Consider the following 25,875-nt stretch of genomic DNA (forward strand, 5'->3'; position numbering starts at 1 on the left):
GAATGGTTGAAGAGGAAATACAAGGCTGCCGTTGGAAGGTTCAGCCTGGCGTTTTTTCAAGTTGCGAGCGCTTTTCTCATCTATGCGGGGGTTTAATCAGAGGCGAATCGAATAAGACAAAAACTGCATGTGATTAAAGACGAAGTAGCATTAATCTGTTTTGTAAACCAACGTAGACTAGAATCAAGGATGCTACTCTCCAGATCGTGTTCACCACAAAGCCATCATGCAAGATATGTTGTACGAATCGGCATTATCGTGTTGCCTACTGCTTGGTATCTGTACTATCTATCCACACGCTGCCGTGTACGCCTTACCAAATGATTACCACCGCTCTCGTCATCATCAATATCACTCACTTCTTGAGCCCATCAAACGCAACGAGCGTCTCATCATCCTCAAACGCAAAAGACCAATCCTCGTCACTATCATAAGCCTCCTCGACACCCTCGATATCGTCACCAGCGTCGTCCGCAGCTAATTGCCGCTCTCTTTCTCTTTCTTCATAACGTTCGATTTCCTATAATTCGTCCTGCGTCAAGTACGGTCCTTCTGGGGGCACGGGGAGCAAGAAGATGCGGGGGAAAGCTCGCTACGCTCCGCCGCCGAGAAGGTGCTCGATTGCGCCTTGAACGTTGCCGCCGCTGCGCCGTAGGGCGGCGACGTTGCGGTCGAACTCGTAGAAGCCCATTTCGTTCAGCTGTCTGAGTTGTACCTCGTAGATTTCCTCAGGGGGCCGGTTGTCTGCTGGGGCTGGTGGGGCACCGAAACCGCCTGCGCCGCCGAATCCGCCGGGGCCGAAGAGTGCGGCGAAGGGGTTGCCGCCGGCTTGTTGGCCTGCTTCGCCTCCTGGAGCTCCTGCCGCGTCTTGTCCACCAAAGGCTGCGAATGGGTTTGCTCCTGCGCCTCCTGCACCGCCCATCATCTGCATCATGTTGCGCATGGCTTCTGGGTCCTGCATCATCCTCTGGGCGGCCGCCGCGAACGGGTTCGCTTGTCCGCCTTGTGCGCCAGCTCCACCAAACAAGTTGGGGAAGGTGCCCGAGGCGTCTTGTGTGTTTTGTGCCGCACCACCCTGTTGCTGAGGAGCCAAAGGATTCTGGCCTCCAGCAAACAGATTGGCGAACGGGTTTGCTCCAGCGCCTGCGGCACCACCGGCTGTACCGAACGCGGAGAATGGATCTGTCGGTCCGGTCGTATTAGGCTGGTTCGGTGTCGCGGTTGTGCCTTCTCCTGTGGCAGTCGAACCTGGCTGTGTGGTGTTGTCGGTAGCTCCTGGGGCTGGGAAACTCGGGCCTGTGGGGCCCATATTCCGCTGCATCTGCAGTTGCATGCGCATCATCTCTGGGCTGAACATCATACGGCGCATTTCGGGGTTTCGGAGGACTTGCTGAAGCATCGGGTTGTCGCGGATCTATCTCAGATTAGACAATGCATAGTATAAAGAAGGAACAAGCTTACCATGGGGCTCTGCAGCATCATTTCTACTACTGCTGGGTTGTTCATAGCCTCGTTCATCTGCGACAGAAACATGGGGTTCTCCATCTGCTCTAGTAACGCTTCTGGGTTTGTAGGAGGACCGCCCATCTATTTTGTGTCAGTAAATGTCCATGTTGAATCTCGGGTTGATCTAGACTTACGCCACCATCTGGTCCGAAAGTGTCCATTCCTGGTAGACCGTGAAAGCCGGCATAGCGCGCGCCTGTGAGCCCAGCGAGAGGGTTGTTGCCTGTTCCTGCAGCAATGTTGGTCGGCACCTGTGGCGTCTGGGTGTTGCCCCCGCTTGCTGAGCCTGCCGTGCCTTGGTTTCGTACGTTGCTGGCGGCACCCTTGACGAGATGGACTGTGTGGCCATCCTTGATCTTGACGCTAGCGAGTGTGTCGTGGTCCTTCAGCACGCGACCGGAGTATATCAGGCGTTGGCGTTCGGCGGGAACATCTGCGTACTCCGACGTCGAGAGCTTGGCCTTGAGGTCGGCAACTGTGGTGGTTTGGGCTAGTGTGAGAACGTGCTTCTGGTCGTTTGCAGCCTTGACATTGAAGGTGATCTGCGTGTCCTCGGTGGTTGTGGCGGCGTCGTCGGCCATGGTCGCTGATTTACGAGCGTGGGGTAGTGATAGGAAGCTCTACAGGCACTGGAGGAATAGAGCAGTCTGGGTATGACTGTTGACTGCGAACTGATGCGTGTCCTTGGCGAGTGTGAGTGGTGTATAGCAGCAGAGATGTTTGACTGTGCGAGAGGCCGTCCTTAGCTTTGGATAGGATTGGAAGGCAGTAGAACGTCACTGGACCCGCACCTGGTACCCTGCCGTTCCTTAGCGCGTGCCCGTGCATATCGCGCGGCTTCCGCTGACTAAGACACGCGCGCCAAGCCTTCGGGTGGGGGCAGGAGCGGAGGTTGGCCGGGGAAGCCAGCCGAGGTATCTTGGAGCGTTGAGTAGCTGTCGGCCGTCATGCAAGCTACAATGGCGTCCGCGTCTGTTCTATCTACCCGAAGTCATCTTCGAGCTCCCGACTGAACCTTTCTCTCATTCAACAATTGAAGCTGTTTGCTATCATACATACTTCGCGTAACCTCAGTCAAACCTCAACATGAAAGGCATACAGATCAAGGAATATGTCTCGGTAAGCATCCTACCTAGCAATGTACCAGCCTCAAGCTTCACCACTAACTCTATCAGGGCCCAGAGGATCTCAAGGTCCTCGACCTCCCAACCCCGACCCCAAAATCGAACGAGTACCTAATCGCCATCCACGCCTCAGCAACCAACTTCTTCGATCTCCTCCAAATCCGCGGCAAATACCAACACCAACCTGCATTCCCCTGGATAGCCGGTTCAGAGTTCTCCGGCGTCGTCCTCAAAGCGCCGACATCGCTTGCAGGAGGCAAGACACCAAAGTTCAAGGAGGGCGACAAGGTTTTTGGTGCTTCCCAAGGCGGCTACGCAACACACATCGTTTGCACAGAAGAGAGACTCAAGCCTGTGCCCGAGGGATGGAGTTTTGAAGATGCTGCTGGTGTATTTGTTACAGCGCCGACGAGCTATGCCGGCCTGGTAACTAGAGCAGGGATCAAGAAGGGTAAGCCATCGGAACTCCGAACCCTGCTCATCTTCCCATGACGAAGCTAACACTGCTCTGTAGGCGACTGGGTACTCGTCCACGCAGCAGCCGGCGGCGTCGGTCTCGCTGCCGTGCAAATCGCCAAAGCCTTCGGCGCGACCGTCGTAGCCACAGCTGGCACATCACACAAACTCGACGTCGCGCGTGCCTTCGGCGCAGACTACGCCGTCTCCTACCGCGACAAAGATTGGCCCGAGCAAGTGAAGAAGCTCACTCCCAAGGGTCGTGGCGTGGATATCGTATACGACCCTGTCGGATTAATCGCTCAGTCCATGAAATGCACGGCCTGGAACGGCAGACTTCTGGTCATCGGATTTGCGGCAGGCGATATCGAGAAGATGGCTACGAACCGCATCTTGCTCAAGAACGTTAGTGTTGTTGGGTTGCATTGGGGTGCGTATGCGATAAACGAGCCGGAGATGCAGGATAAGGTATGGGACGGTATTTTCCAGCTTGTCAAGGAGGGGAAATACAAGGGCACTGCTTTTACCGATGTGGAGTACGTCGGACTTGACAGTGTACCCGCGGCGTTGAAGGCATTGGGTGGTCGCAACAGCTGGGGTAAGGTTGTTGTCAAGGTACCGCAAGAGGGTGGAAGCAAGATGTAAAGTGCCTGGCAAAATCATTTGTTAAGCCATGTGCAAAGTCCGGCCTAAAATTGCCATCGCGTACATGACCAGCTACCTCGGAGCGGCATTATAGTTTGGCAAACTGCCCATTCTTCCACATACGACCATAGGATCATGAGAATTAGGCTTCCCGTCCGCTCAGCCATATACAAGCATGATACCGGCGGATTAGTAGTTAGGTGGGTGACCACTAGCGAATCCCCGCTGTTGTATGTTTTTTGCCAAAAAGTCTTTCTTTTTGCCCATCATAGTCTACGCGGTCGAACAGCCTGAATTACGGCATAAGCTACTCCACCACTCTCGTCCTAACATACCGCAGCGTCCTCACCTCAAAATCATTACAATCATTGCACGAAGGTCCGGGCCGCAAAAGCCTACGATCACGCCTCGATACCACAGTCTCTCCCAAATCCCTCTTCCACCGCCTTTCCACTACATCCCCATCCCAAACTAATGCCCACTCTTTCCCCTTCCCCTCTTCTTCCCCATCACCACCAAACCCAAACCTCCACATCTTCGCATACTGTACAACGCGTTCCAACTCCTCCTTCCTCGCCTCGAACGTCTCCAGCACCAACTCCAGCGTCTTCAGATCAGGCAACGCAGAAACGACATGTGCGCCCCAAGATTGCGGGTTGAGCCGCGGATGCCGACCAGCCTTGCGCTGTTCAGCACGCAGACGCATGGCTTTGCCCGAGGGGCGGCCCTCGTTGAGGTCGTAGCGCCCGAACGACGGGTCGAGATGGAGGTTTACGGCTACGTTCCAGGTCGACCAATCTGTGCGTGTGAGACGTAGTGTGAGATGGGCTAGGGGTTGAGCGAGGGAGATGTGGAGGGCGCGAGATGATGGTAGCATGGATTCCGCGGGGGTGGGAAGACGATCTAGAATATCGTTCAGACGCTGCGGTTGTGTATTTGGCAAGTCGACGACGGATGGTACAAGAAGATTGTCGTCGAGAGTGCGTGAGCACCCTTCTATCTTCGTCCGTCCATCATCGTGGAAACAACGCAGAGGCACCACGTATGCGCCCTGGTGTCTAGCGTTGCCTCCCAATTCTGTCAACAAATCCCCCAGCTTCCCTTTTTCCAACTCGCGCTGCTTGATTGTAATGTCCAGTCCGCGTATCTGTGCTAGTTGCCATGCTGACATTCTGGCGCTTCGAAGATTTCGAGATGCACCCATGCGGTATGCATTTACTTTCAGTGGCATGTTCCACGTCTCCAGATACACCGCCTTACAAGTCAGGAGGAGAGATACCGTTGTATCAGAAGGATACAAAGGTCTCCCGCCAGCCAAACTCCCAGCGTTTTGACCGTGACCGAGATATTTGACGTGGACAGCTGGTATGGAGTCTTTGGGATCAAGGTAGTCGATGGGATAGGAGGCTGTGTCTTTGAGGGCGTAGGTATAGATTATCTCTCTGAGTTCCAGAGGAAGTGATGTGAAGAGGCGGCAGTTGCTCTGGGATTGGACGTTTGATGGATCTAGAGACCATGCTAGTGGTTCACGGTTTATTTTCGTGCGGGCGCATTGTAGATTGACATTTTCGGCTGGCGTACTACCAGTGGACTTTATGTCGCTGGGTGTTGGTTCGTGTGCGGCTTCTTGGGTGGCGTCTAGTTGATCTTGGTAGCGTATGCATTCGTAGCAATTCCCGCATCGATCATTAGCCATTGTGGTATCTTGACTATCTTTGCAGATCGATAAACAGAACTGGGGAGATTTGTATAACAATGATGGCAGCAGGAGGGATTTCTTGTATCGAAGTGGATGACTCAAATGTAGATGTGTATGGTTGCCTGCAGGCCGATCCCGTCCTTGCAATTTAGGCGTCCCAGTTGAGGTGGGTATCCGCCACCTGGACACGAGCGAATCAAGTAAAGCGGCCGCTGGGCTCTAACAGCTTGCCAATCGCCTTCTTGATATACTCCTCACCCTCAACCCATCCTCCACCTATCAGTCGCTGAAGCTCCTCAACATTACTCATCCTCAACCCTGGAATATGAGCGAAGAGCTTCTCAATCACATCCGTGAGACTACCCTGCGTGATTGCACCAGCAATAGCCCGATACATCCCAGACTTACGTGTGTATTTCGCGTCGGAGCATCCAGTCTCTGCCATGGCATCGGCATAAATATCCGCGTACTTCTGCATCTCCCATGTGGGCATGTGGGGTGAGTCAGCAAGAGAAAAGTCTTTGTTCCAATCACGACGGAGGAAGTCGGGTAGTGAAGCATAGCCGATACAGCGAGGGACGGCGAGACAGTTATCCCAGTCGATGATGCCTGTAACGTTGCCGTCGTCATCTACGAGAATGTTCTGTAGATCGAGATCAGGATGACGGATGACGAAGGTCTCCTTCTCGTCGGCATCTGCGGGATCTTTTTTCGAAGCGGCGATGGTAGGGTGGTCGTGAAGCATGTCGATGATCTTGCGCATTCCAGATACCATGTTCAGTATTTCTTGATCAACATCGGGATCGTATTCAGGGATCGCAGGCCAGCTCTCCTCCAAGTCCAGCTTCCAGTAGTCCAGATTCTTTTTGAATGGTCCATATGGGTACACTTGGGTTGGTCCTCCTAGATCCTCCGCAGTGAGTTCGTACGGCGGCTTCCAGCGATATGAGACTGTAGTTGTTGGCGTCGCGCTTAAAGAAAGTGCGTCCTTGCAATCTACAAGACCAACCTCATTGAAGCTCACATCTCTTAGCTGCGACATACACTGCGCAAGTGAGCGCAGAATATTACGACGCTTCTTCTCCGTTTGTGGAGAAACGCAGTTGGTGGTGACATGATTGCGATCACTAGGCTTGTCATACCAGACGTTTTGGGCGGCTTTTCCAGGCATGCGCTTCATCAAGATGTATGGTGCGCCGATGAAAGAGGTCTCGATATCTAGAGCGAAGTCAACGACTTCTGGTATCGGGATGGAAGTTTTGTTTCGCAGCCACTGCATCAAGGTCACTTCGCAGCGTAGGTTGTGCTGATCGCCTGGCTGCCACCGGGCTGCAGTTCCAATAGCAGGGACTCTGAAAACATATCGTTCGACAAGACGGTTGGGAGGCTCGTCTTTTACCGCTGCCATGAACACAACGTGATGAAATCCACCATCCCTGCGTTGCGTAACATGGCACTCCTCTAAAGCAATATCGACGGAGCTGTAGCTCTCGATGACCGAATGCAGCAGCTGTCTGAATGCCGAATCAGGAATTGCGTGAATCTTTTCCCAATCAAAGCGAGACATCCCGGCTTCAGATGCATCTGTCCTGACGGTGGTGTCGCGATCGTCCCCAGTGCCAGTATCCGCTTCACTCTTTGCAGTTGTGCATGTATTGCCGTCTTGCGACTGCGTCGTGTTACTCGGAATCAGAAGACTATCATCTTCTTGACATGCTTGTATGTTTCGCGAGGATGCGCTATCCCTTTGCTGGCTACGGCTTGAAGGATCCGAAGGCACGTCAAAGCTCTCCAACATGTCGTTGTGAAGGTTTACTGCCGTCGACGCGTCGCCCGTAACCTCTTTCAGAGAACGAATAATCGTAGTCGAGCCGTTCGTAGTCGTGCAGCTATCGTGGTGATGTACGTTATCGAAGATGGACCCAGCAAGCTTATAAGTCAGAGTCGAGGTGATGGTGGATCGGCTCCCAGCTTCACGAATTGTACGTTTGTCGTCAGTTGCGGTGCTCTCGCAAGCGGTTGATCCTTTGTCTACTTTGTTAAGAACGTGATTGTTTTTCGCAATGTCGACATGGTCATCGGACGACTGCGCAAAGCCTTCATTCGTGATCTGCTGAACACCGGGCTCAGCGATATCGGACCCTCGAAAGATGTCATCAACTTCCCACCCACCACTGGACTCCTGCTCGAGGCTGAGTGTGAGCGGTTCGAGCTGGTACACGTCGTCGCTGGTCTCGGATTTGCGTTCTTCGTGTGTCTTGGGCGAGACGGTTCGACTGTGTTTATAGTGGAACAGTCTCCGCAAAGAAGCCAGCATGCGCGATGCTCTTCCTGATTTGGGAGCTTCCATGGCGTTGAGTGCAGGCGGGATGACGGAAGATGCATTGAGTGTCGTCACCTTTGCTTGACGATTCGGCCATAGGCTTGTGATCTTGTTTAGAATACCCATAGCTAGTAGAGTTGAGTTGGCCACTCGTGATCGTGAGAGGGTAGCAGGTGGTTGAAAGGTCCAAGTGAGAATGTGTTTATGTATTGCAAGAGTCGAAAGCTTTGACCGTATTCTTTGTGATTCACTGCTGCCGGTAAATGCGATCAGGAAGCGATAGATTGCACTTATGCCTTTCACACGGCCCAGTTCTTGCTGGTTCAAAAGTTCGCAGAATGCCCTGGCTTTACTGTCCAATATCAGTACGCGCACATTCAACTCCACTGTTGATCAAATACCCAGCCAAAGACATTCCTTGCCCCCTTAACGACCCAATTACAAGATCTCGAAGCTCAAAGTTCTGATCCGTTACCTTTGAGAATATCTACCATGGCAGTATTCAGTTTGCCCTTTGTACGACTCTATGGGCCCGGTTGGGCTGTCTCCTGGAGTGGCCGTTGTTGCAACATTTGGCGAATGACGTGCGACATGGAAGGGCACCACTGTATAGAGCCTGGATGCGGCACAATCAAGCGCAGTTGCTTCGAGCGGCTACATCTTGCATACTGTTGCGTACCCATTCAGATGGCTAATGGCCAGTGGCGGTTCTGCGGCAACCGATTCGGAGTAGAATCTCCTCATGGTTGCTCATTACACCATTACGGCGAGTATGAAGATAACCGCTTTTTCCAGATGGCGAAGAAGAATTTGGACTATGAGCTCCCGAGCAAGTTCCCCCACGAGCAGATCGGATGGCAGATGGACATACCCAAGCTCGGAGATATCCGCTTTCCGTTCACTATGTGCATGGGTCTGATCAGTGGTCAACCGAGCTTTGTTCGAGTTCTAAAGGTCTCGCCAGACGGTTCGCCCGCTGAGATCTGTGAGATCGTTAAGGTAGCAGATAGGGATTTGCAGCTCACCAAACCCGAGACCAGCAACGACCGTTCCTCGGACGACTCTGCAGAGGCAAATGCAATTCCTCGAAAGCCAGCAGTTCTCCTTAGTATAATCGAGGAGGAAGAGACAAACGAAGAAGCATATAATGATGCCGCCTCTTATATGACCTATAACCATGCTATCAGAGAGGCCAATCGAGAGCGAGAACGGGGATTAAAAGACTCCCAGAAAGCCAGAGCAGCTGAGAAAGCAGCAAAAGCCGCTTCTTCCAAGTCCAGGGCCAAGTTGCAGAAGCCGGAGAGTATGAAAGAGAAAATAGCTGCAGCAAAGCGGAAGAAGAAAGACTGATCAGCGTATCCCGGTTCTGTAAGTACTTCGATTAGATATCGATTTGTTTCCGCGTAGAATCGGCGCAATCCTTTGCTATCGCTGACGAATGTAGTTCCGTAATCAGTCAGCACCCGAACATCGTTTTGCGTTGATAAGAAATCGCAGGCGCTGAGATGCGATATGAATATTGCAGGATGAGCAGACATAGTGGTAACCACTGGCTGCGCTGCGATGCACTGTAGGATCAGCATAAGCTTGGCGAGAGAACCTGGCGTTCATGAGATATGCGCGAGGCATGAAAATCTACTCTTTTCAGAACGCCTTAAGCGTACAGAATCAGTTTGTGGTGAATGAAATGACCCCTCATATGTCTCGGTGCTTTTGATGAGGCATGGTGTTCGGTGATGAGATGAGGATGAGGTTCGAGTTGGAAGCGTGGGAAGGAACTATGGAGCATTGACCACCAAAGCGTGGCGCTGACTAATTACCGATCGCCGAGCTCATTGTTACGCGCATCCGCATTGGAGATGCGTCTTACCCTCCGCGTTTTGCTGACTTCTGTCATTTTCGACTGTCGGTGCGCTTGCTCATCTCTTGTGTCTATCAACACGACCACTTGATGCCGGGCTGGCCATCATCGTGTCAAGCTTCATACCTACCGTTCACCTTTGCCACCGATGGCGAAACAAAACCTGGCCCTGAAGTCTAGCCTGAGCATGCGCGAGCTTTATGCTACGAGCATATTTGAAGAACCCAATATAGCCTTCCGCGTATCTGTGGGAACTGTAACTTCGTGGACACAAAAGCGAAATGAAAACTGCGAAACCGGAACCATTAGTTGCCATGGCTATAGGGTGAAGGCAACGGCACAACAAGGTGCCTGTCACTCCTGGCCCGCACTCAATCTTGCAGAAAGAACTAGAATAGCCTACATGGATGTTCGAGGAATGTGTGGCAGAATTCACAATGTTGTCAAGTGTCAGTACGATTTGGCGTGACAAGTCTGGGCCTTCCGACTGTCGAACAACGCGACCGCATTCACTCTGAACCTTTGGCAAGCCAGTATTCGCCATCGTTCTGAGATGAGTCTGCCGCTTCATTTCACCCCATGAGCTACCAGCTCTCTTGAGTATAAGTTCGTCCCCTATTCTCCCCACATCATTACTCACCTTCCGAAACCCTACACATCCTTTACAGGTCAACCAAAACTTCGCCACTTACTCTCTTCAACATACTACTCACATTCGAAGCTCTAAACCATTGCTTCAGACCATCATGTCATCGGAAGAGGACAAGATAACATCCTCGTTGGTCAATCTAGACATTTGCATGACCGCGCAGGAGTCGACAGTTGACCGGAACAGTATTCCAGCCGACGAACATGCCAACCAAAACAAGACTTATCGAAACCAGCCCTCTAGACCTAAGGGGAACGAAGAGACTGAGGATGGCGGCATGAATTCTGGCATTGGCCTGGACGAACCAGTGTCTGATGATGATGACGACCACGAGCGCTACATTGTTGATGACGATGAAAGCGTTCACCTTGCTCTTAACCTAAAACGCCACGACTGGGAGCCTCTTCGACAAATTCCAGACGACAAGTTCAAGGATATTGTCCTGCTATCCGTGGATCCCAGCGGCCAGCTTGAGCGTGCAAATGTCGAAATTCTCTCGCGCTATGAGGGCGAAATGAACCTCGTTGTGACGCTTCAAGTCCGCCACAAAGACCAGGGTGATCAAGACTACGTCGTATCGGTGCCATCCGTGGGCACGCAACCTCGCTGGCGAGCGGGAGACGCCCACAATCTGAGAAATGAAGTTGGTCTTATGAAGTACCTCTTTCAGCACACGGATGTTCCGGCCCCAGAGGTCATCGCATCAGCAGAGTCTGTAGAGGGATCCAACCTAGGTGCGCCTTACATACTCATGAAGCGTTTACCTGGCCGTCGTGCGCATGAGATTTGGTTCGAAGATGCCTCGGACATGAGCCACATTACCGCAGTCCGTACCTCAAAGGAAACTGAGGTAAAGCGTGTGAACCTATTGCGTTCACTTGCCAATGCTATGGCAGGGCTACAAAAGGTTGAGTTCAAGGGCATTGGGATTCCTGCGTTTACCGATGGGGGGAGCAGTGAGACGCCCCGCGTTTCCTATTTATCTCAGTGGAAGGATGAATCCGACCTCACGCATGAAGACCTGGAGTCTGACACTCAGGTCTACCAGTACGGACCATTCGCGTCAAGTATCGAGTACTTGACTCCTAATTTCAGGACGATTTGGCCGCCTCTAGATTCGGAGGTACTGGATACCTTGTATCCAGGCACCTGCGACCGCCTTAGAGCGCTAGGCTACCGGAAAGTGCTCGAGATCATCTTTTCGCAGCCCGTCATCAGGAACTCCAAAGCGTCTAACGCCGAGGCTAGCGAGGAAGAGACCTTTGTCCTGGAGAATGATCTCTACCTCCATAATATTCTCGTCGACGATGATGGCAATGTTACAGGCATTCTAGACTGGAGTGTCTTCGCAAGTCCACGTTTCGTGGGTTACGCCTCACTTCCCATCTTTCTCCGCCGTGATTGGCACACTTGCTTCACTCTGCACGACTACCCATGCATGGGATATCAACTGGACCACTATCGTCAAATCTATACCAAGGCTATGGAGGAGACCGGATGTGCCGAAGCACGCTTCACCGCTAAGTCAGGCATGTACCACGCGATCGTAGAAGTACTGACCAGTTCAATGTCTGCCCCCGAGCTTATCAAGAAGATTATGCTTGAGATACCAGAACTGCGTCGCACAGACCTCAATGAGTTCAACATGCTCCTGGGGCGAGACGACTGGCCCGAGGCTGAAGAGTGGTTGGCGGGGAAGATTGGAGAGCTTCTGGACAGCAAGCCCTTATCACGTTGAAGGGGCCTATGGAGGGAGTGAGATGTGCTGAATACGTGCGTTCATCACGGACAGCATCATGAGTACGGAGACTAATCAAGGAAAGCTTAGTAGATGGACAGGTCAGCTGGTATCAGGTCCTGTCGCCAGAGTTTTTTTCGAATATCGTGCGCTGTATGGCCATATCAAGATAGAAGTTCTGTTTATATTACACCGTTGCTCATTGACTAAAGTGCCTTTGATGTGTTCCTTTCTTCTCTCGCTACATGTGGTCAAGTGAAGATCGATACGTCATGGATCGCCTGACATCACCACTCTCACAAGTACACATCTGGGTACATAAACATACCTGCAGTAGTTTCTGAAGGATATACAACTCAAAACCATCAATCTGAACAATTCTCAGAAAATATGGCATCCCCATTAACAATAGTCGTCACCGGCGCCAACCGCGGAATCGGCCAAGGCATCATCAACCTCCTAGCCACCACCCAACACCCGCAACCCCTCCACATCTACGCCACATCCCGCGGCGGCGTAGACCTCAAAATCCAAGCGAAACCTCCTAACGAAATCCGCTACGCGAAACTCGATGTCTCAGACAAATCATCCATAACATCCTTCCTCAAAACCGCGCTCAACGATAGCGGCAAAATCGACGTTTTAATCAACAACGCCGGTATAAACAACAACAACGACGAAACCCCCGATGCCGCCGAACAAGTCATCAACGTGAACTACCACGGCACAAAACAAATGTGTCAACTCTTCCTCTCCGACGGAAAAATGGCTTCCACACCAAACGCCCGCATAGTGAACGTATCCAGCACCGCCTCTTCCTTGTCAAACTACCCCAGTACAACTGCATCCCGTTTCCGCTCCGCAACGTCCATCGCCGACGTAGACACCCTCGCCCAGGAATACATCAACGACGTGAAATCCTCATCCCAAGAAGCCGCCGGGTTCGGCGCGCCCCCGAAATCGTATCAAGTCAGCAAAGCGCTGATGAACGCGCTAACAGTCGTTCTGGCACGTGAAAACGAGGGCGTGTTGGTGAATTGCTGTTGTCCTGGTTGGGTGGATAGTGATATGGGGAATCAGATTGGGAGGCCGCCGAAGACGTTGGAGGAGGGGGCGAGGATACCGGTGAGGTTGGGGATTGGGCAGCTTGGTAAGGGAGGGGATGGAGACGGCGGTTTAACACAGGAAACTGAGCCGATAAGTGGTAGATATTATGGCAACGACGGAGTTACAGATCGGGGATGGGGGAGGGCGAGGGAGTGGTAGATCAAGTCTATTGTAGATGGTATGGTAGTACAGAATATAGATTATCCTTTTCTCTGAGCGAACAGACCGAGTATACAGAAACACCATCCTCACACTTCCCAAACCCGCACCTCAATCAATCCAAAAACCAACTCGGCACCTCCGGTCCCCAAACCGCCAAACTCTCATCCCCCGCCTCCCCCCACCCCACCGGCGTCTCCTCATTAACGCAATCCCCATCCGCATAATGCTCAATCATATTGCCCGTCGTATCCCACCAATAATCAAACAACTGACTCCCCAATATATGCCTCCCCACGCCCCAAACACTCTTATACCCCTTACTCGCCAACCACTCATGCCCCAGATTCTGGGTATCAAAGTCATGGACTTCGAAACTGCAATGATGCACATGGGAAGTGGGGTTGCTGGAGAGGAAGATGGTGTGGTGGTCTGTGTATGCGGGACCGAGATCCAGGTGCGCGAAGATGGCTACGTCTTTTTGTTGGGGGAGGGAGGGGTCGGACGGGTTGGGGTTGATGTAGAGGAAATCGGTGGGGACGATGTTGAAGGTGCGGGTGTACCATTGCATTTCGGATTGGAAGTTTTGGACGCAGAGGCCGTAGTGGCCTAGTTTGTGTACGGCGGCGGGACCGGGTTTGAAGCGTTGGAAGCGCGCGATGCGAGGCTTTTCGTTTTCGTAGTTTGTTGTTAGGACTTCGGGAAAGGGACCAGGTTCTTTTGTCTTTTGCCCGTGGATCAGGTTTATGGGAAAGCCTTCTGGGTCGTGCAATGTGATCATGTGGCCGCCGCCTGGTGCGTCGGTCAACTCCCCGATAGGACCAGCACCCGCGACTTTCGACGCTTTCTCTAGCTCGGCGTAGCTTTCTACTTCGAAACAGCCGCCCAGGAACTTCTTTTCTCCTTCTTGTGCGTAGTAGACGTATTGATCTGAGCCGTAGCCTTTGAACCATTTCTTGCCTGGGGCTTTTTGGGCTACGCTCATGCCGAAGTCACGGAGGAATGTGGTAATTTCGTCTAGATCAGGATGTTGGTACCGCATATGCACCAGTTTTGTGAGTTTGATTTGGGCATCGCGGTCGATGTTTTGTTCTTGCTGCCATTGTCGGAGTGGTTTGCAGGGCTTGGGTATGGCAATGGATTGATGGACGGAGGAGCCGCGATTTGGCGATGTTTCACGGCTGGGGTTCTGGGAATATGGTCAGTCAGGTTCTGAGTATTTGATGTCTTTGTTCATCAAAGAAGAATAAGTTCCAATGGCGACCTCATGTGTTTGAACATGCCAAAGAGTATCGAGGATGCAGATGTGGGGCCGTTAGAGGTACATACGGCAGGTGTGATTTTGTCGTTCAACTCGTCGAAAGCCATGTTGAAAGAACTCCCAAGTTCCTATCGCCAAACGGATTCGTTGTATAGAAATCAGGCAAAGCAATTCGATGTCTGGTTGCCAATGCAGCCAGCGACGGGAGAGTATATAACCGGATGTGGGGGAAGGAGATGGCACCTATGCCGATGTGGGGTCCCGGCATCTTCGCAGGGCTGAAGGCAAGGCATCCTGCATCAACGCCACTGGTTCGCATATGCAACAGATACTGGCTGAGCCCGCATGTGGAGAGTCAAGATGATGTGAGGTCAGCGTGGCACATGTACAACCAGCCGCAGTTCGCCGATGGTGCTGTTTGTTCGATTGTTACTTCAAAGCTCCATCATTTCCTCTTCTTCCACAGTGGGTTTGGCCCCTTCGACCAAGTTGTTCAGCCATGTACCGAGTCTGAGCGCGGCCTTGCTTATCTGAAGCTCTACGATGGGCACAGCGCCTGCCGCATACCCATTAGTCCCAAGATCTGTGTCATTCGTTACGCGACTCCACACGTAGTCGCAATCCCATTTGTTGCTCTCCTTCGCCCAACTTGTTGCGCACTCCTCGGGTGTGGAAGGGTCGGTACAGGAGAGCCACATGTACGGCGCAGAGTAGAACTGGTCTTTGCGAATACGAGCGACGAGCCCAGAGAAGAATGGATCGATCGACTCGTGCGAGAAGGGATGGTCGACGTTCGCCGCGAAGTAGGGTATGTAGCCGTCCCAGACCTTGTTTGTTAGCACGTCCTTTTTCTATCGGTGTAAGATACTCACAGAATGTAACTGCGTGTGAGCGCCACCAAATACCACTTTGTATGTATTGCCTCCTACTTGTCGGCCGCTTGCATGTAGAGGCTGATGAATGTCGCCCAGGAAATGAGCAACCCACTTCAACGCATACGAGCAAGTCAGGTTTGCACCTCCCGTCAAATCACCAGCATACACATGGTCTATGCACTCCCGCAGTATCCTCGTCTGGTTCGCAATAGCACTAACAACGCAACCGCCCTTGGAGCAGTCTCGCGCATAGTCTAGACTACAGTTCTCAGGTTGGCGATCGTGTGTGTCTATCCAGTGCCACTGGTAGGAGAAGTGGCCTTCGCTTGTGTGCGCATACGCGTCTGCCCATGCTGCTGAGCGCCCGACTGAGCCGTTGTATTTGGGTTCGAGGATCTCTGCGAGGACGGACGTGGTTTCGGATGTGAAGAAGGTCTCTGCCATGAAGCCGACTTGATTATGAACTGTGTGGACTTAGCGCTAGCCACTCGCGAAAGTGAAAGGACGTACCGTCTGTGTTCCATGCTATCGCCGAAGCTACAAGTGTAGCTCCTATGAAGATGCTACTATGCAGCATGATACCGGGTGTCAGTAGAGCTATGAGTTCGAAGAAACAAGAAGATATGTCTGTGTCTAGAGGTATAGAAGTGCGCAGCGCTTATGTACACTCCAGAGCTTGTGGCTGGGTAAATGCGAGCTGAAAGATGGGGCTGGAAGCCTAGAATCCCGCTCTTGCCGTATGAGAAGGTCAAGATAGATCAAAGTGAGATTTCGTACGAATAGCAGTATTCCAAGAATGTAGAGACGAGATGATCAGTGTCTGGCGCCTCTGTTGTTGACCTCGGGACGCGTGATGCACCAGATGACGCGCCGTCCACGTGGGGTGGCCGGGGAGATTGCTGCAGGGCAAGCGCACTAGAGCCGAAACGGCAACGCGCATCGCGACTTCCCCACACGTGCCCAAGAGTGAATCGCCATCACTGCGCTTTCACTTGCGTCTTTCACATCTGCGGTCTTGGAGATGGCATCAGTTCCAGATCCTTGGACAATTAGAGTAGAAATATGACGCGATTTCCTTCACCAGTCGCGCGGCTAATAGCACGAGAACGCATGGAATTTAGACGGCCGAGGAAGAGAAAGACTAAGAATGGATCGTAGACGGTATTGAAGAGGAGCATCGCTCCACTTGTGAAACAAGGCACAGTTGCAGCTTCCTCCCATTTCACATAGGTGAAGTTTGCGCCTCGATAACCGAGAGCTCCTTCCTGTATTGAGGCGAGATGGAAACGGCCTTCACCTTCCTCTTTGCCAGCTCACACCTAGTATCCCTTTCACCACCTCTTCACCTTGTCTGCTCTCTTTCTTCTTCCTATCTAGCCGGCAGTTGTCACGTACCTAGACGCGTCTCAACTCCCCTTCCAAGATCTCATTATCGACAAACATTCCGCGTTACCCAGCACCGTTGTCACCATGTTCAAATTACCTCTCCAAACCGCTCGTGGTGTCTCCAGAACTGCACCAGTCTCTTTGAAGCGCCAGCTACGACCAAGCTCCAGTTCAGCGTCCGACCGCGCCGGGTGCGTTGACCGAGCCGTCAACGAGCTCCAGGCTGCGCAGGGCATAACGAATACCGGTCGGATTGTCAACAAGATATGCACGCGCCTCGCCAACGATAGAGCAACGACGCGTACAGAGCAGCTGATCTGGCTTGCGAAACATGCCCTCGATACATCAGCAGCACCCAAGCGCGACACTGATAGCAGCAAGGCTTCGGTATACCAGAAACACCCAGAGAAGCAAGAAGATGAGCAAAAGTCAACAGCGTCTGAGGCGGACGGCAAACGTTCTTGGGAGGGCGTTTCTGCATGGCCGCATATGTGGTAGGTATGTGTATCGTCATGACCCGATAGAGAGGCTGACTTGTATGTGCGAACAGGTAGATTTCCGGCTCAAGCACCTCTTTTCGATAGTGGGCGCTTCTCTGTCAGTGCGTAATCTTCAGGACTGTAGATTTCGAGCCCGGCGCGTGGAAGCTCATGGTCACGTATCATCGTCAGCTGCTCTGGGCCTTCTGAGTTGGTATGTGGACCGAGTACCCCCTGTGGGCTACCACAACAATACGAGAATACGCATGTATACGCTTCGATACGCTTGAGACCGCACCAGTATACTGCTATATACCCGGCAAGTAGACGAGGCAGACTTCAGGTGGCTTTGGGTTATCAGTATTAGGTAGCGCTACGATATATTCAGTCATATCTCAACTAGGCCTCCAGACTACTGGTGTGTATTCGGTGAATTCGGTTCCTAACAATCCAAGCCAACTAAATTAGTGGAAGGTCCGTGGACGCCTAACACTATCAAGCAGCACCCATATTAGCAATTCCAGTGTCGATCGTTTCAGATGCAATTTGTGACATGCAAACTGGACCCCAGGAGTAGGTAACAAGGCATCGGGGGCTGAGCGATGACGAAGCCCCGCTTGTGGCTTTGATCTATTCATGGCCAATCACACGCCAAGAAGTCCGAAGAGGTCCGCATCATAGCGCATATGCTCTCCCGCGCGTGGAATACAGGCTTGCAGCTCCTACGTCTCATTCTTAATGTAGGGGCTCTTCCTGACGCTCTCTCTTGCAGCTTCGTTATTACCTACAATGCCCTCTTTCTGAGCCTTCTTTTGCAACCACCATGGCGAGTTCAAGTAACCCCGCGCAGGGCAATGACGCGCCCCGCGACAATGCCCCGCCAACACAGCCATATACACAAACACAACCCGCGTTGGTCTTACTTGGTGGTTGACGACAGTTTTATACTGACTTGATGCGTAGCGCGCCCTCTAGTTTACATCACAACCCTAGCGCCAACGATGGTCCCGCCTACGAAGCACCGACCCTTGGGGACCTACCACCCGCATACACCGAGTTGCCAGGCCAGGTCGAGAACGAAGAGCTGGGCACCAACGCAGTAGTCGCCGACGACGGACGTGTCAATATCCGAATCGATCAAAAGAGCCGCGCGCTGTCACAACTCATCCTCCCACAAATACAGCGTCAGCTTACAAACGCGCAAGAAGATCCCGAGCCGCCTCCACCATACGTGCCAGAGTTCCTCGGTGGTGCGCCCGGCCAGCAGCCTCCGCCTCCATTAAACGTCGTCATACAAGTGGTGGGCTCTCGCGGTGATGTCCAGCCATTCGTCGCACTGGGCAAGGTGCTCAAGGATACGTACGGCCATAGGGTGCGGTTAGCGACACACCCGACGTTCAAGGACTTCGTTATCGAGAATGGACTGGAATTCTTCAGTATCGGAGGCGACCCAGCTGAACTCATGGCTTTCATGGTGAAGAACCCGGGGCTGATGCCTGGCTTCGATACATTGCGCAGTGGTGACATTGGCAAGAGGAGGAAGGGCATCGCAGAGATTCTGAGCGGTACATGGAGATCTTGCATAGAGACGGGCAATGGTCTCGGCGTAGACCCGCTTCAGCAGACGGTCGAAGAGTGGATGGGTATCGAGGACCAACTACCAGAGCAACTGCGCAAACCATTCGTCGCCGATGCCATAATCGCAAATCCTCCCGCTTTCGGACACATACATTGCGCTGAGAAGTTGGGCATACCTTTACACATGATGTTCACGTATGTTTGGTCTCCTTCAGATACGTGCACCTGCTAATTCGGATAGTATGCCGTGGTCGCCTACACAGCAGTTCCCGCATCCACTCGCCAACATCCAGTCTAGCAATGCAGACCCCACCATCACCAACTACTTGTCGTATATCATGGTCGACGTGCTCACATGGCAGGGTCTGGGAGACGTCATCAACAGGTTCCGCAAGGATAGCCTTCGGCTGGATCCCATCAGCGCTGTCTGGGCGCCAGCCATGCTCGCGCGTCTGAAGGTGCCTTTCACATACTGCTGGTGAGCATACTCGGAATGCTGCGCACAAGTTTACTCACATCTCACAGGTCTCCTGCACTTATTCCTAAACCCAGGGATTGGAACCACCACATCTCCGTCGCGGGCTTCTACTTCCTGAACCTCGCCTCGAACTACACACCAGCCCCGGATCTTGCAGCCTTTCTCGATGGAGGTGAACCACCAGTATACATCGGCTTTGGTTCGATTGTGGTGGACGATCCAAATGCCATGACTAAGATGATATTCGACGCCGTGAAAATCACCGGAAAACGTGCGTTGGTGTCCAAAGGCTGGGGCGGGCTAGGAGCCGATGATCTTGGAAAGCCAGATGGCGTCTTCATGCTTGGTAATTGTCCTCACGACTGGCTGTTCAAACGCGTGTCTGCTGTCGTGCATCATGGTGGCGCAGGAACTACGGCAGCTGGTATCGCAACTGGAAAGCCGACTGTCGTTGTGCCATTCTTCGGAGATCAAGCCTTCTGGGGAGCCATGGTCTCAAGAGCTGGCGCTGGGCCTGATCCAATCCCATACAAGGAACTCACTGCAGAGAAGCTTGCCGGAGCTATCAACGAAGCCCTCAAACCGGAAACACTCGATCGGGCGCAGGAGCTCTGCGACAAGATCAAACAGGAAAACGGCACACAGAAGGGAGCTCAGTCATTCCATCAGATGCTCAATTACGACGAACTGCGATGTGCTCTTATGCCAGACAAGCCGGCTGTCTGGAGACTGAAGCGGACTGACGTGAAGTTGAGTGCTAAGGCGGCTACTGTACTGGCCCAACAAGGCGAAGTGAACTTCTCTGACATGAAATTGTAAGCAATCGCATGCTCGATTTATGACATGTGCTAAAACTTGTAGATACCGCCCTCGCGAGTATGTTCCTGATGAAGGCCCTTGGGATCCAGTTTCTGGCGCAGCTGGTGCTATTATGGGGACAGCAACCTCAGTGATGATGGGTGTTGCTGATATGCCAATTCAGACTCTCAAACTACTCAACATACATCCTGATGCCAGATCTAAGAAAGGCAAAGAAAAGGCCACAGGTACCGAAACTTCGTCGACCGGAGAAGGAAGTAGTGGACGCCCGACGACATCGAGGACGGCGACTGATGCTACCGATCGCTCAGGTAGAAGTGGGGCCGCAACACCAACAGCAGCTGATGCTGCTGCTGATCTGGCCCGGATACAGGCGGACAACCCAGCAGTCAAGAGCCCTGGCTCTCCTGGTACGCCTTCACACAGGTCATCATTCATGTCTCAAGCATTTGCTGAATCTACCCAAGGCTCGCGATCGCGGTCTCGCAGTCGCTCCAGATCAGTGGCTGGATCTGCAGCACCATCCAACACTGGGCCAAAGCCAAGCATGGCCGAGAATTGTGAATCTGCAGTAGACACTGGGAAGGGTCTAGCTAGGATTGTTGGCGCTGGCTTCAAGTCACCCATGGACTTCTCACTCAATGTGGCTAAGGGGTTTCACAACGTACCGAAGCTCTACGGAGCAGAAGTGCGACAGGTCGATAAGGTTACCGATTTCCAGAGTGGCATGCGAACCGCTGCCAAGGTATGTTGACTATAACGCTACGAGTGATGTTTACTGATGTCAATACAGCAATTCGGCTTTGGTCTTTATGATGGCATCACTGGTATTGTGACGGATCCTTACAAAGGCGCAAAGAAGGAAGGTGGTATCGGCTTCGTCAAGGGAGTTGGACGCGGTATCATGAGCGTACCATTCCGCGTCATGGGTGGTGCTTGGTCGGTTCCTGGCTATGCCATGAAAGGACTCTACCAAGAAATGGTCAAGAGCAAGGGAAAGAGCGTGCAAAACTACATCATCGCCGCACGTATCGCGCAGGGCTACGATGAAGCATCCGAGGTAACGCAAGAAGAACGCGACGAGATCGTCAAGAAATGGAGTCACATGAAGTGGGGTATCAAGAAGAAGCGCAACGTTGGAGCTGAGCAAATGGACTCGCTCCATTCACTTGTCCAACAGAAGAAGGATAGGAAGGATAAGCGCTCTGCTATACTCGACTCGCATGTCGGTGCAGTAGCCCAGCCATCAGCACACGCGAACTCCGTCCCACAAGGCAGCGCCGCAGGCCAATACCCTGATCCCCCACGCAGACGCGGTGTCGAGCCTGAAATCCGGTCAACGATTCCCAGCTGGCGGCAACAAGAAGCCGAACGAACACGCGCAATAAGACGGCAAGAAACCCCAACATCAGACTCCCCATCAATCGCATCGTCAATCGCCCCATCCCAACAATCACAAGCCGATCTCGAAGCCCAACTCCTCGCCGAAGAAGAAGAAGACCAACGCGAACTCGAACGCGCCATCGCCGCCTCCGTCGCCGAATCCTCGCGCGGCGACCCGGAAGAAGACCGGCTCATCGCCTCCGCAATCCGCGCTTCCATCGCCGAACTCGAAAACGCACCCCCTTCCAGCGGCGCGCCAACACAGCAAGACGAGGAAGCAGCGCTCCACCGCGCCATGACGGCCAGCATGTCCGAAGCCGGCAAAACGGATATGACGGAAGAGGAGAAGAAGGCGCTTGAGGAGACGCTCAGAAAGAGTTTGTCTGAAACGAGCAAGCGGACGAGACGAGACAGCGATCATCATGAATGGGATTCTGATAACGATACCGAGGACGATGAGGATTATAAAAGGATTATCGCTGAGTCGAAACATCTCGCTCAGATTCATGCTGAGCATCCGGATGAATATGCGACGTCGACGCAAGGTGCGCAGCAGGAAAGCGGTGTTATGGATGCGATGAGTCAGGCTATTGGTGGTGCTGCGCAAGGTCCGACTGATGCTTCTCCACCTCCTTACGCTCATTCTTCCGCCCGTGCTTCTACCGCCCTGGGAGAAGACCAGACGCGTGATCACGACATAGATGCGCGGGCTGCTCCTCCTCCACTGCCTCATCGCATCACGATGCAAGACAACGATAACGACGATGAAGATGCAGAACTAAAGAAAGTGTTGGCAGAAAGCGAGAAAGCGGAGAGTGAACGGATTAGTAAGTTGGAGAAGCAGAGGACGGAGGAGGATATCGTTATGGAGTATGTGCGGAAACAGAGTTTGCTTGAGGAGGAACATAGGCAGAGGGTTAGGAACGGGGAGGAGAGTGCTGGAAGGTAAAAATGCTAAAGGGGAGGGTGGTGGTATATTTGCTGAAAGACGATATGTGATACCCTAGTGAGAGCACCAATACACGATTTCATGTCTTTTTTCGAATATATGTTGCAAAATGCGAAATCTGATTGGATAGTTTAGATCTAATGTGATAATTATCTTTCTGCTATATACGTACCATCTCACCATCCGAAAAAGATATACTCAAAAGATTTTACAAGCGGGTATACCCCCAACGCCCAGTCTTCCATCACACCTGCGAACAAAACAAAAGAACGAATAAAAAAAAAGGAAACTCCCCTCTCCGCATGCTATGCTCACCCCGGCGCCGCGCCCGTCAAAACCCTAACCCCCCACCCCCACCACCCCTCCCTCTCTCCCAGCACCTTGTCCAGCTCCCGCACTCTCCCCTCCACAAACTCAACCTGCCTCTCAAACTCACCGACCACATCCTCGATATCCTCCACTTTCCCCCTTAGAGCACTAATCTCATACTCAAGCTTATCGCCCACATTACCCAATTCGCGCAGACTCGCCGTCAACTGCCCGCGGTTATTGGTCACGGTAGCGTGCGTGTCTTCGCGGAGGGAGTGGTACGTGTCGAGGCGGGGGTAGTATATCGACTCTAAAGTTTGGATATCTGTGTCTGCGGAGGCGGAGAGGGATGTTATGGAGGAGAGGGCGGTGGAGACCCAGAGGGCGTCTTTGGTGGAGAGGGTGTGGAGGTGGGTGTGGAGGCGCTTTAGTTGCGTGGAGTGTAGGTTCTGGGTTGTGGCGCGGGTGGTTAGGGCGGCGGTGGTTGTAGTGGTTGTGGTGGTTTTAGTGAGGTTGGCGTCGGTGTCGGCGTCGGCGTCATCTGCAACTGCTTCTTCGTCGATATCGATGGGATCCGAAGCGTTGATTGTGGGCCAGCGGAGGACGCTTTCTTCGGCTGTGCTGAAGGAGAGGTGGCGGGGCCACCAGTTTTCGTTGCGCGGGGGTTGGGAAGGGAGGAATTGGGTGCCGGATTGGGTGCGGCGGAGGAGGGGTGGGACTTGGGCGGTTTGGTCGACGGGGAGGTTTTGGTCGAGGTCGACGCCGTGGTAGATGGATCCGGCGACGGAGCTGGATATGGTGGGTGGTTGATCGGGCTGATCTGAGACGTCGCTTTCGATGATGGAACTGCGAAGGTTGGATGCGTGGCGGCCACCAACTAGCTTGTTGTCGTTCAGTGACACCACTGAGTCGCCTGGGGTTTCAGTAAGCTGTTTGGTGTAGGCCGGTTCCTCGCCCATTGTACTCTGAGGCGACATGAGAGAATAGGGATCGTCCGACTGGCTTTCGTAGTAGTCCATTGACGTTCTTGAGTCTGCATACTGTGGTGTGCCGCTCTTGGTTCGATGCAATACGTGTCGTCCATGTTCTTCTCGCGATACTTTGCTTGCATGAGTGCGCAGACCCACAGCGTTTTTGATATGATGGAAGCCGCTACCGGACTCGAGCTTGGCTTTTATGGTGGCCCGCTTTGAGTACGGATCTTTGCTGTCTTTCTCCTGGCCATCTGGCGAAAACGTTTCAGCCTTTTTCATCTCCGAGGACCCTGTGTCGCGCTTCGCAATGCCTTGTTGATCAAGCGTTGATTCTCGGCGGACCAGCTTCGGTGCAGGGTCATGTTTGTCTGGGGAGGCTGAGCGTGCTTCTCCGCCAGGAAGTCGATCGAACATGCTGTCTCCGGATACGGTCTTCCTGGGCTTTCCGTGCCACAACCACTTGGCGTGTTCACCTCTCACAAGCTCCACAAACTGGTCAATGTCGACAGTCTCCACTTCGGCGATACCGTCCTTCTGTCCAGCCCCAACAATGCCCATGACCATCTCACCGCCCTTGCCTCCTAACTCGGCCACGGTGGATTTGAAAGCCCGGGGAACGGCCCAGCCTTCTTTACTCGCTGCCTTTGCTGAGGCTCTTCGTAGCTTATCAAGCGTGTGTCGATCGAGGCGTCGAGTTCTGGGAAGATGTTGCGACTTCTGGAAATGTCCGATGCCACGCTTAGTGGCCTCAATATCGAACACATCCTTGGCAACTGCAGCGCTACAAGCACTCAGTCGGTTTCGGGCACCCATCAGCATACCCAGCAGAGCAGCGACTGTGGTAGGACCAAGAATGCCATCGTGAGGTTCCACTGTGTAATACTCCGATCCAAAGTCTATCCACCAATCGTTGATAGCTTTCTCCGTGACATCGCACAGCAGCCCGTCTGCATACTCTGGTTCCAGCTTCCCAAACAAGACAAGTGCCACTTGACAGAGCTTCACAAGCTCAATGACGGATGCGTTGAACGGGATCTTTTCGCTGGTACGGTATAGTTGCTGGAACTTGGCTTGCGTGGCACTGCTTGGCGGCGTGAGCTTTATGCCCAGCCGACCCGAACATCCCAGTCTCTTCAGGTTCTCGTTGACGAAGAAGGCCTCGCGATACTTCTTCAGATCGCCTCCGGGGATGGGAATGACAGTCAGGGACGAGGGAAAGCCACTGAGGTTGGTGACCATCAAGGCGCCATAGGGGGTGTCCTTCCTCCGCGCATGGTACTCGGTCAGCGACCTGAAGTACAGACGCATCTGCGGCGACCATTCTTCCTCATTCTTGGGTACGCTTATGATTGTGGCCAGCACAGTGTCCTCGGGATTGCCGGTATAGGTTGTGATGAGGAAGGTGGGATGGGTGCGCGAACAGGCCCATTGCTCGACGAGGTATATCTCATAGCCCTCGATCTTCTGGCGACGGGCGAGGACGTGGCATGAGGTGGTCGGGTCTTCTTCGATGTAGCGCGCGGCTACCACGTCGGTCAAGACGAAGCGCTGGTGTCCGGCAGGCGACGTGGGAGACTTGATCCTGGCCTCTTCGGGTATCATTTCGGTGGTAGGAGCTTTGGAGAGCGGCTGTGGGCGGGACTGGGCTGTAGTCTTGCGCTGGGTTGACGTCGTCTGCAGGGGCGGCATCTGGTCCCGCAGCTCCTTCTCCGTGTGCGTCCGCGGCGGCGACATGGGCAGCGGGTGCGCCATGTTAGGCTAGAGGCGGTGAGGTATGTTTCGGATACACTACAGGGCGCTGCAAAGGCGTGCTCTTCATCGTAGAGAGGTAGGCGCAGAGTCTCGCCGATGCCCGAGCGCGAGCCACCGGTTCGAGGGCGGCAGTGTGACGGGGAGCGAGTGGAATGGCACTTTATGCATGGTTCCAGCAGTCTCGAGCTCGGCGCTGCATCTGGATGGCGAGAGGGCGTCGGTATAGGGGAGGTTGTGCATAGGCGGAGCTGATGGATCATGCGCGCGGACGTCGTCGGCCTGGTCTCCCCACACGTCATGCCCGCGGCTGCAGCGACCATGCGGCGATCGCGAGCTCGACGCCAACTCCAATCCGCCAACACGAC

The 25,875-nt window shown here is 53.2% G+C and overlaps 10 protein-coding genes across 10 annotated transcripts; 5 read left to right on the forward strand and 5 right to left on the reverse strand.

The window, feature by feature from the left end:
* Positions 1 to 592: 592 nt before the first annotated feature.
* On the reverse strand, positions 593 to 2,087 carry J4E87_006217 (uncharacterized protein; the record flags this gene model as incomplete). Its single annotated transcript, XM_049377822.1, has 3 exons — positions 593 to 1,414; positions 1,462 to 1,587; positions 1,641 to 2,087. 3 exons carry the CDS (start codon positions 2,085 to 2,087, stop codon positions 593 to 595), a joined length of 1,395 nt encoding a protein of 464 aa, XP_049232389.1.
* Positions 2,088 to 2,592: 505 nt separating this feature from the next.
* J4E87_006218 (uncharacterized protein) lies at positions 2,593 to 3,731 on the forward strand (the record flags this gene model as incomplete). Its single annotated transcript, XM_049377823.1, has 3 exons — positions 2,593 to 2,625; positions 2,682 to 3,081; positions 3,145 to 3,731. The coding sequence occupies 3 exons, from the start codon at positions 2,593 to 2,595 to the stop codon at positions 3,729 to 3,731; spliced, it is 1,020 nt and encodes a 339-aa protein (XP_049232390.1).
* Positions 3,732 to 5,626: 1,895 nt separating this feature from the next.
* On the reverse strand, positions 5,627 to 7,879 carry J4E87_006219 (uncharacterized protein; the record flags this gene model as incomplete). The annotated part of the gene is made up of 1 exon (XM_049377824.1): positions 5,627 to 7,879. One exon carries the CDS (start codon positions 7,877 to 7,879, stop codon positions 5,627 to 5,629), a length of 2,253 nt encoding a protein of 750 aa, XP_049232391.1.
* A 561-nt stretch (positions 7,880 to 8,440) lies between these two features.
* On the forward strand, positions 8,441 to 9,103 carry J4E87_006220 (uncharacterized protein; the record flags this gene model as incomplete). Its single annotated transcript, XM_049377825.1, has 1 exon — positions 8,441 to 9,103. The coding sequence occupies one exon, from the start codon at positions 8,441 to 8,443 to the stop codon at positions 9,101 to 9,103; it is 663 nt and encodes a 220-aa protein (XP_049232392.1).
* Positions 9,104 to 10,360: 1,257 nt separating this feature from the next.
* J4E87_006221 (uncharacterized protein) lies at positions 10,361 to 12,001 on the forward strand (the record flags this gene model as incomplete). The annotated part of the gene is made up of 1 exon (XM_049377826.1): positions 10,361 to 12,001. The coding sequence occupies one exon, from the start codon at positions 10,361 to 10,363 to the stop codon at positions 11,999 to 12,001; it is 1,641 nt and encodes a 546-aa protein (XP_049232393.1).
* A 390-nt stretch (positions 12,002 to 12,391) lies between these two features.
* On the forward strand, positions 12,392 to 13,267 carry J4E87_006222 (uncharacterized protein; the record flags this gene model as incomplete). Its single annotated transcript, XM_049377827.1, has 1 exon — positions 12,392 to 13,267. One exon carries the CDS (start codon positions 12,392 to 12,394, stop codon positions 13,265 to 13,267), a length of 876 nt encoding a protein of 291 aa, XP_049232394.1.
* A 263-nt stretch (positions 13,268 to 13,530) lies between these two features.
* On the reverse strand, positions 13,531 to 14,635 carry J4E87_006223 (uncharacterized protein; the record flags this gene model as incomplete). The annotated part of the gene is made up of 3 exons (XM_049377828.1): positions 13,531 to 13,538; positions 13,592 to 14,456; positions 14,597 to 14,635. The coding sequence occupies 3 exons, from the start codon at positions 14,633 to 14,635 to the stop codon at positions 13,531 to 13,533; spliced, it is 912 nt and encodes a 303-aa protein (XP_049232395.1).
* Positions 14,636 to 14,962: 327 nt separating this feature from the next.
* Positions 14,963 to 15,980, reverse strand: J4E87_006224 (uncharacterized protein; the record flags this gene model as incomplete). The annotated part of the gene is made up of 3 exons (XM_049377829.1): positions 14,963 to 15,379; positions 15,572 to 15,867; positions 15,914 to 15,980. The coding sequence occupies 3 exons, from the start codon at positions 15,978 to 15,980 to the stop codon at positions 14,963 to 14,965; spliced, it is 780 nt and encodes a 259-aa protein (XP_049232396.1).
* Positions 15,981 to 16,873: 893 nt separating this feature from the next.
* On the forward strand, positions 16,874 to 22,475 carry J4E87_006225 (uncharacterized protein; the record flags this gene model as incomplete). Its single annotated transcript, XM_049377830.1, has 6 exons — positions 16,874 to 17,283; positions 18,232 to 19,041; positions 19,088 to 19,324; positions 19,372 to 20,139; positions 20,186 to 20,888; positions 20,937 to 22,475. 6 exons carry the CDS (start codon positions 16,874 to 16,876, stop codon positions 22,473 to 22,475), a joined length of 4,467 nt encoding a protein of 1,488 aa, XP_049232397.1.
* Positions 22,476 to 22,786: 311 nt separating this feature from the next.
* Positions 22,787 to 25,510, reverse strand: J4E87_006226 (uncharacterized protein; the record flags this gene model as incomplete). The annotated part of the gene is made up of 1 exon (XM_049377831.1): positions 22,787 to 25,510. The coding sequence occupies one exon, from the start codon at positions 25,508 to 25,510 to the stop codon at positions 22,787 to 22,789; it is 2,724 nt and encodes a 907-aa protein (XP_049232398.1).
* Between the last annotated feature and the right edge of the window lie 365 nt (positions 25,511 to 25,875).

The sequence above is a fragment of the Alternaria ethzedia genome (genome assembly GCF_023757985.1).
Source record: "Alternaria ethzedia strain BMP 0044 chromosome Unknown scaffold_14, whole genome shotgun sequence".
NCBI classification, from domain to species: domain Eukaryota; kingdom Fungi; phylum Ascomycota; class Dothideomycetes; order Pleosporales; family Pleosporaceae; genus Alternaria; species Alternaria ethzedia.